At 37.7% G+C, this 10,218-nt stretch overlaps 1 protein-coding gene across 1 annotated transcript; it reads right to left on the reverse strand.

Annotated features, from left to right (window-relative positions):
- Window positions 1-1,343: 1,343 nt before the first annotated feature.
- On the reverse strand, window positions 1,344-8,150 carry LOC121431842 (cytochrome P450 2F3-like). Its single transcript, XM_041629604.1, has 5 exons — window positions 7,697-8,150; window positions 6,392-6,703; window positions 5,661-5,842; window positions 4,890-5,352; window positions 1,344-1,785 (listed from the first exon to the last, which is right to left on the reverse strand). The coding sequence occupies exons 1-5, from the start codon at window positions 8,061-8,063 to the stop codon at window positions 1,580-1,582; spliced, it is 1,530 nt and encodes a 509-aa protein (XP_041485538.1). The 5' UTR covers window positions 8,064-8,150; the 3' UTR covers window positions 1,344-1,579.
- Between the last annotated feature and the right edge of the window lie 2,068 nt (window positions 8,151-10,218).

Genomic DNA, 10,218 nt, shown 5'->3' on the forward strand with positions numbered 1-10,218 from the left:
CACCAATTGGTGTTAATAGAGGACCACACCCTGAGGTGTTAAAATTACACCCTAGAGATTGAACATAACACCAAAGAGTGTAAATGTAACAACCAATTGTGTTGTAATAACACCTATAGGTGTAAAACTAACACCACCAATTTCACACCGGTGTAAAATAACTGGTGTGGTCCTCTATGTACACCGGTTCACACCACAGTTTTTGCTGTGTAGTAATTGCATCATTATATGGATGGTGTTTGTGAATAATTATTTTATAGTAGTTTTGAAAGTCATCGCCGCTGCTATGTTGAATCGCGTATTGAGTTGCCAAAGCTGTGGTATAATTTCACCCCCACACACATATATATATATAAAACATATGTCTGTGCGTGTGTGTAAGTACGTATGAATGAATTGAATTATGAATATAAAAGAAGATCATCAGACGAAAATTAACAAAAATTTTTAAAAATATATATGATTCCCTACTTGCTGTAAAACAGCTTTTAAAGGATAGCAAGCTTTTTAAATGTGATAAAATGAATAAAATAAAATTAAAAAAGTACTATATACTTCTTTTTCCCCTTTACCGCACCTACCCATGCTCTTTTCTAGTAACAATCTGTCTTTAAAACAATAATAATAACTACAATAACAAAAATGAATACAACTCGTATCCAGGGGCGTCGATCCATTTTTCAGATTGGGGGGGGCAAAATCATGAATCAATTTTCCAAAAGCGCTCGATCACACAAAACGAACAAACTCACACACATATGCCTATATATATGTGTACATATATATATGTATATATATACACACACACCCCCACATATATATATATATATATAAACATATCTCACCAGCAGATTAATGCGAGCGCGAAGCGCGAGCTGAAAATTTTTGATATTTCGATCTGAAAAAAAAATTGAGTTTAATGGACGTTTTTAATGAAGAACAAGATATATATCCAACAAAAGATTATTGCAAGTCGAAGTGGGAGTTCTTTTGAGGTTTAGAACTGAAAATGGGACCATATTCACCTATTTAATCATGGAAAGTATGGGTGTTTGTTACAGAAATGATGCGAGCGCGAAGCGCGAGCTGAAATTTTTTGATATTCCAATCTGAAAAGTGGACATTTTGAGCACGATTTTAGACGAAGAACGAGTTGTGTATCTCAATCTCGCTCGCTGATATCTGTTTAACATCACAATCTTATTTTATTTTTAGCACATGCGGAATTATTGGGGGGGGGGGCAAAACGATATGTTTGCCCCCCCAATATTTTCATTGGTGGGGCGATCGCCCCCCCCCCCCCCCCCCCCCCCATAATCGACGCCTCTGCTCGTATCATGTAATGGCAATGAAATATCAATTTTATTAAAATATGCGTACATATTGTGTGATTTAATTTCATCATTTTTTTCCTCCGTTATGCTCGATTTACATGATTTTGCAACACCATGAATACGCTTATCATCTCTCAATCACTAAGTAGGCTTTTTATAATTTTTTTTAGCTCCAACAGGGAAAATAAATTGCATTATAATTAAAATATATGAATTTAAAGTATATTCGTATGCTTTTGTTGTTCTTATTCTGGTTTCGATGTGACCGCTGATGCAGGGATTTTAGTTGCTTGTAACTCATACTGTTGAGGTCTGAACGTAGCGCCCATGCTGCCCCCAAGATCCCGCGGGGCCCCTTCGGGTAGAGTCAGGGTGAATCTCTGGAGGACGTAGCTCAAGATGAGAAATAGTTCCATTCGAGCTAGTTGGTCTCCAGGACAAGTTCTTCTTCCTGCATGGAATAAAGTGATAAAGCAGAAAATTTGATATTAACATATTTGCAGCATATAACGAGGCACACTCATGCACAGTACATTACCCCCCCCCCTAAACGGATAAACACTAAATTCCTATACATAGTAAAAACGAAATTAAAAAACGTGTATGAAGTTTAATTACACGACCTGGTTTACGGTTGTTCTTTAGTAGCAAATGGTTAAGAATCAAGCTCTGTTCAACTAGAGTGTGTTTACCCCAATTCATGTGATTATCAATTCCTACTCAAATTGCATACCCGATATCAATTAACTTTGTATCATCTGTACACTTTTAAATCTTTGTTGAAACTGAAAACATCTTTCATTCATCAGGTAGTCTGTCCAACCCCTGATAAAGAAAGACAAGATCGTCGAGCGATGGGCTGAACACTTCGACGTCGTAAAGGTACCGCGCCGCCCTCCCAAAAGCAAACTTTGATGCCATCGACCGAATCCCCCAATGGCCAGTCTGTGAGATGGAGGATGTTAATCAGAGAAGACCATAGAAGCCACATCCCTAGTAAAATGTGGCAAAGCAACTAGTTCAGACTGCTTCCCATCAGAGTCCCGTCTTACAAAGACTTGCGATTGATCCGATCAACCACAACTATGGAAAGCCGGTAAATGCTAGTTTTGGTAACGATATCAAGATGAGTTCGTACAGAATCCAATGAAATGACCACCAAAGTGTCTGTTTGTATGAATAAAACGCATGTGCCAAAGGATTCTCGAAGAAATTGTGTAATTGCTGAGAAATCAGCAAATAAGCACAGGATTCGGGTAGAGCGTGCGTCGGGCCCGGCAATAATTATACATTGTCCCACGCTTATCTGTGTTGGGATCTTCGGTGTGAACATTTTTCAGCGTAGATGTCAAGATTTCACAAAGTTCAGTTAATGTAACTGTACCAGATCTAGATCCTCGATGATATACTGACAATTAAGCCTTGTTTTACAGACTTTCTCATGAAATCATTATTTACTGCAACTACTGGAATTTCTCTTTAACATCTAAAAAGCATGTTTGTTTAAAATATTTTGTAGATCTGGGGAGCGTTTCATGAAAGGATTTTATCCGACAAGTCCTGTTTTATCCGACAGTTACCATAGTAACAGTGCCTCTCAGCCAATCAGAATCCAGAATCAGGGAAAGTTGTCAGGTCTGACAACTTGTCGGACAAAAATGTTGATGAAACGCTCCCCTGATGATGTATGTTCATACATTCATTGTCTTCTTGAAAATTCACTGCGCTTCTCTTTGCTTAAAAAGGACATTGTGTAAATTTCCTGTATAAAAAAAAGGTTGATCGGATCAATCGGAACTCTTTGTAAGACAGGGCCATGGGGTGTACGAAGAAGGTGACATGACGATGTGACTTACGAGGAGGTTCAAATATTTCAGGTCATGTGGCAGCATGAGGCATATCTACATAACTTCAGTTACAGATGCTTCTAGTATACGTATGTAAAAATGCAAAGGAAATTGCCGAACCTTTTACAATCATGGCAGTGTATCTCTGCTGCTCTTTGTAGGAAAGATTCTGACCAGAATACTACCTGACTTCCTTGTAGCATACTTTAGCAAAGTCTTCTACCAGCAAACCAGTGTAATTTTCGGGATGATTCAGTTAGCGTTTACTAGTTGCTAGGAAACTACAGAAGAAATGTCAGAAAAGAACCACTTTTATTCCACCTAGGTCGATCTAGCCAAGGCCCAGGCTAGAATGCTATTGAGGGAAATGGCCTTTGAAGAATCATGATGAAGAAGTATTGATGTCCCCGCGGAATTTCATCATCATGTCCTGCTACATCAACTGCAGCATGGAGCGCTAGCTAGTTTCCAAGATAAAGTTAGGTGATTGCTATGATCATTCCCTGTCTGCAATGGAGTCAAGCAAGGCTGTGACTTGCCTCCATCTTGTTCATCTGGTATAGCAGCAATGGGGACAGAAAACTCTTGGAAATATATTTACATCGGTTAGCGCTAATATGGCTCACTAATTAACCCTATCTAGGCCGAGGTATTTTGGGAGTTCATATGGCCGGGGGGGGGGGCCTCCCAGGCCCCCCCTAAGATCTCGGCCGTCGACCGCGCGATCGCGCCGAAAATTGGCACGCGGGTTGCCTGGGATATAATCTACAAGATCGTATAGTAATTTATTTCATGCGAATTGCTATTACGTGATTATGCTAATTTATGCGTAATTAGTATGCGAAATCATACTTTTTCCTCTAACTCCCTAAATAAACCTCCAAATTTACTAATTTTTGGTATAGAAACTCTTTGTGCTGTTCTTAGCAAGTGTAAATGAAAAAAATTGCAATATCAAATAATTTTCTTATGTATTATATTGTTTTTTGCAATTTCTTATGTATTTCTTTGTTTTTTACCTTTTGTTTTTCATTGTTTTTTCAATGAAATTTGTTGGGGACTCTTCTGTGATCATAAAAAGCATAAAATAATTACATTTAGACCAGCAAAACTAAAAATAATCATGCATTTATGAATTTTGGTTGAAAACACAATTTGCATTGACTTTGTACACGAAATCACGTTTTTGAGCAATTTTTGGTCTGACATGCACTTACATAATGTTGCGTAATTTCGAAACCACATACCCGGGTGACGCAAAATTGGTCTCAAAAGTTGCGCAAGACTTGAAAGTAAAAAGTCAGCGAGCGGCGCGGTCAAAAAATTTCGCGCGGCGAAAATATCGCACAATTTGTTGAGGGGGGGGGGGCCTCCAAGGCCCCCCGGCCTAGATAGGGTTAAGGATCCTTCTATAGCATATTGACGTTAGACATCACATCAACAAGGTTTACTGATGACAATAATATGAATAAGATCATTAGTTTAGGACGCCGAAAACAAGTTTTAGGGTGTTTGGTTTTAGGTGATCTTGTTGAATGGCTTATTCGTTGATGCCATACCAATTGTGCCTATCATGCCAAAGTCATAGCGCGGAAATCGACTTCAAACCGACCGATCATATGCCGTCTACTCAAATTAACCTACAGCTTCGAGCGGTCGGTCTCAAGTCGTTCTTATTGGTGTGACTAGCATTCGTGATGATACTCACCATAGCTAAAAGGTAAGGGTTCTCGCGATCTATCGTAGCAGCCTTCTTCATCCAGAAATCGTTCAGGTTTAAACTCGTCCGGATCCTCCCACAAGGTAGGACTCCGCGCCAAAAACCACAGATTGACCGTGACCCTTGTGCCCACTTTGACGTCATATCCGGCTATCTTGCTATCACGTGATACAATGTGCGGCGCCACGTAGGGGATGACGGGTCTCAGTCGAAGGCATTCCACAACTGTTGATTCCATGTACGGCATCCTCTGACGATCGCCGTACTCTGGCAGACGGTCTCGGCCGACGACGTCGAAAATTTCCTGACGAATTCGTGATTGAACATCAGGATGACCTGCGAGAAGGTGCAAGGCCCATCTGAAAGCTGAGATGGTTGTTTCGTAGCCTGGAAACATGGAATCCCAACAGGTCTGCAGCATATTCGTGTCATCGAATGTTGTTTCAGGATTCTAGAAAGTAACATATTTGCACAAAAAAATCGGAAGGATATTAAGCATTCCCACTTTTCATTTACAAGATCAGAATGACAAAAAACGAAAAAAGCATCGCATGTAATAGCTCTTTCATGTTACAACAACTCATTAAAAGCTGTAATGATTGCTCGCATGATGTTATTCTAACCAATCACTAAAATGATTCTTTAAATTCAGGTAGGATACACTGCAATGCGGAAATATTTTTTAAATATGTATGGTTAAAAATACCTCCTGATGATAGCATTGCACAAAATATCAGACTGATGATAATTGCTTTGTACCTCGGAGCTATCAGCTATCTCTTTCAAGTAGCAGGACATGAAGTCAGTAGGTAGAACTTCCGGGTCAAAGTTCGCCTTGTGTTCGTCGACATGCTCCTTGATAAAGGCTACCATTTCTCTCATCAGATCAGTCAATTGACGTTTAGCCGGTAGGGGTAAGGAAGCAAGACCAGGTATCATTCCTAAATAAAAGTAATCAAAGTGGTCGCATAATAAGGAACAGGGCCTGAATTTTGTGTATTTTCCTTTCCTTAACATGCTCAATAGCTCTTTAAGATGATTATGGAAGAGACACAATAATCAACCCCCTTCGTTTAAGAAAATCTTAAACGTAATTATCTTCAAATAATTATTTTCTTGATCTAATTAGAAGATTATTATTTTCTTTCTCGTTTGTTGTGTGTCAGTGCTATAAGGTGGAAGGGCAGGGGCGATCCACCAAAGTTTTGAACGAAAAGAAACAGAAGACATGGAAGAAGAAGAAAAAAAAATAAAAGAAAATAAAGTTATACAAAAAGAAAGGTGTGGGTCGTATGAAATTTCCTTTTTATTCAATTGCGAAAAATAAAGTCAATCTTCCGCGTAATGCCCCTATAAAAAAAGCCTGGCACGACACATGCCCTAGCTTGTACAAAGGAGAGAAAGAGAGAGAGATATATATATATAGAGGGGGAGAGAGAACGGGGAAAATGAAGAAGAGACAGAGAAGCAGTATGAAAGATCGGTATTACCGAACAACCCAGCAGGTCCAATGATGTCGGCAAGTCTATTTGAACAGGTTGCCATCCGGAGCAAGGTGGGATCGTCATATTCGTACGTCCTCCCTGCGACTATCTTCAGGATCACATTGGAGATGGTCACCATGACCAGATCGGAAGGGTCAAAAGGTTGTCCTTCCTGTTTGTCAAGTTCGTCCAAGAGGCGAAGCCCCTGGGCCTGGATGATGTCTTCAAACCTGATGACACTGGCGTTGACCTTCCGGAAGACGGTTAGGAAAAACCGTTGCTGCTCTTTCCATACCGGTCCACTGGCAAAGGCGATCCCTGCATAGATGAACACGATTCCGATCTATGCTATTACTTATTCTTGGTATAAACGATGTTATACTATATTTTATTTTTTGTGGTTATTATATATCATTTTCATAATGATAAAAATTATGAAAAGGCCTCAAAATAATGATGATGGTGATGAAAACGATAATGATTTATCAGCATCATCATCTTCACCACCACCATCACCGGCATCAGAATGTGAAAATTCAGCGAATCATTTCTGAACCCCAGCTCTTTTCCTGAATTTCTTTACTACACCATTGTTTAAAGAAGTGCGTTTATAATCGTTTCAAGAAAACGCACTTATTCCATTTAAACATACAGCTATAGAGACAGAGAGAGATGACAATAGAGTAGTCTGATTCGGTAGAGTACGACTCACCGATCAATAAAATATAATAGAAAATATCAATACCTGCAATCCATCGTCTCGTGTATTAGAGGGATTTCGATTTGGATTTAAAGGGAGATATTTTGATATTTATTCAAAATTTGCCTCTCTTTCCCCTTATATCCATCTTCCTCTTTTTTTTCTTTCTCTTTATCCCCCCTTCACTCTCACATTCCCTTATTCTGCTGTCAAATAAAAGGCACATATCAGAAACAAGTTCTTTCAGAGAAGGAATACATTCGAAAAACGAAGTATAACCCCTGGCGCCTGTAGATACGGATCATCTGTTGATAACATGCCAAGTTTTGTTATTATGTATAAGATAATATGCCTATTACTGATATGATAACTAAATAGTGTTCAACAATTTTCAGTCATTTTAATGATTACATAGGAAAAGGAGATTGTACATGCAGGAGGTGACTATAATCATGTTTGTATATGGATATTGTATGACGGCAAACGAGAAGAGTTTTATTGCAGGCCTATACATTTTATCATTTCGGTTTTGAGTGTCCGCTTTTAATTCGTTTCCAATTTTTCTTACCCAACCTTTTGGCAACTAAAAATGGTACAATCAAGCACCTTACCTGTATTTTCTCTTCCATAGATCGTGATGCATGCCGGGAAGGGGATCCTGTCATTGACATAAGGATCCTGCAGGGTCTCCTGGATCAGCTCCTTGTCGCTCAGGACGACCACTCGGCCTCCTGCAAGGGTAAACGAGAAGATCCCGCCATACTCCCCGCTCCATTTGAAGAGCAGTTCGTGCTGCTGAAGCTTCGAGAAGAGCAGGGTGAAGACACTTCCGAGGAACGGTAGACCTGGCGGACCAGGGGGGTGCCTTAGACCCGTCCTGGAACCGGTCCAGGAGTAGACAAGTAATAGAACAACAGCAGCGAACAGCACAGATAGACTCGGAGTGCCGAGAAGAGACGATATCGCAAATTCCGCCATTGATTGCAATGAAATATTAATGTACAAGATATTGTTTACTTGTGTGTGGAAGAGTCTATTGAACCCCAAAGAATTAGTGTTATTGTGAATTGCAGGGGAAGCACGTACGGTGTTTTGCATGCATGATGCAAGAACTCACTGAGGCATTCTTTAAGCCTTTGTCCGTGAAAGGGGTTATACAATCCCTACCTTTGACAGTTTGGGGATATAGATTATGGGGGGGGGGGTAACAATCTACCCTAACCTAAAATCAACGTACTAGTTGTAAACTTATAGTAATTGGAATAATTGTTTGTTTACCTGAAAATGTTGTCTTATTTATATTTTTCCTTGTATACGTTTGCATTTTGTTTGGTTTTATATTATACTGTCCCCAAATACGAGTATCTTACTACTGAGGGGGCTATACCCTGTTTTTAAAAGTACGAAAGTAAATAAACAAAATATTGCTAAATTGATAAATCTATTTATGTTTTGATTCACTTAGGAAGAAAAACAAGTTAAGAAAGTCATATCCCCATTTAAAATATTTGCTGCCACTTTCAAATGGAGGGGGGGGGGGGCACTTTTCTGCATGAACGGCATATTCGCATTAAAAATATGACTCTCAAACGTCCGGCCCGTGTCCAACCCCCCTTTGATCCGCCACTGGTGTATGGTCTACGGTATAGACTGAGTGGTTTTAAAGCATAACAACTCAAAATTCACGTTCTACATTATATAAAAGGTGCAGATATAATACGTATATATATATATATATATATATATATATATATACATATATATATATATATATATATATATATATATATATATATATATATATATATATATATATATATATATATATATATATATATATATATACATGTAGTACTTAGAAACAGTGCAGAATACCAAGGAACGTTTATCATTTTATAGTAAGAAATATCCACACGTTGGTGCAACTTCGAAATATTCAGAAACATTTTGTTTACTGTATCAAAGTAAAAGAGGTTAGTGGTCTACTTCCTGACTGGATAATGGTTATCATTAAACCCTTAAATTCACTCCCCATGTAGGAGATGTTTATGCATGTATCTATTAATTTAGAAAAATAATGCTGTTCGCAAAGGGAATAAAATAAGAATTTTCGACCGGATGGTAATTTGGAAGCATTTTGAAACACCAATCTTGGACTATATCAAATCAACAGAGGTCGGAAGGTTTACTCCTACTGTAATTACTATTCGATGATTATCATCCCAGCTAATACAAAATCATTGACAAATGTTTGGTCAAACATCATGAAAACGTTGTAAGTAAATATTAAAATCATATGAAAATGTACGGTTTTCTCATTGCTATAAAATGTTTTTCTAACGTTTAGCTGCAACATGAAAAAAATGTTGTAGACATATTTTCCGAATGTTTTTTAATAATATTAATAAAATATTGCAATGCTGTCTTTCTGATGTTTTAAGTTAATGTTCTGAAAACATTTTTAATCATTCCTGAAACCGTACACTTTGATATAATTCATAAAAAAACATTATAGTGTTGTTTACGTTTAATGTAATAACATGTTTTTTTGTTGATAATGTTAAGAAAATGTCGTAAATATTGTTTCTTACTGATGTTTCAAGTGAATGTTTTCAAAATGTTTTCAAAATATTTGCTTTCAAGGTCAAGTTCATCTTTGCAACTCTATTCCACTACCTTATCCTATCCAATTCTTCAAACTGTCGTTCCATATCCAACACTTATCCATTGAATCTTGTCATTGATTCCTATTTATGTGACGAATTTTCAATACTTGGCAAATTGCGGTTAATGATAATTTCATATATTTAACCTGAAAATTTTCACCTTTTCATTATTCATTTTTATGAAAATGATATGGTAATCAATCTATATACTTTTGTGAAACTTTTGATAGTGAAACATGTATGTAAACATAATCATGTAAATTGTTATTAAGCTGAGATTTTGGGCATTCACTGTTCTCATAATATTCATGACTTATCAACATCATCATAATCATCATCATCATCATCATCATGGCATCATCGTCATCACCAATCCATTTTCAATGACAGAAGACTATACGACGAATCTAATATCATATTCAGAGTAATTTATTTTCATTGGAAAATAGATTTCATTCACTCTAAAC

Source organism: Lytechinus variegatus, chromosome 18 (assembly GCF_018143015.1).
Source record: "Lytechinus variegatus isolate NC3 chromosome 18, Lvar_3.0, whole genome shotgun sequence".
In the NCBI taxonomy this organism is placed as follows: Eukaryota; Metazoa; Echinodermata; class Echinoidea; order Temnopleuroida; family Toxopneustidae; genus Lytechinus; species Lytechinus variegatus.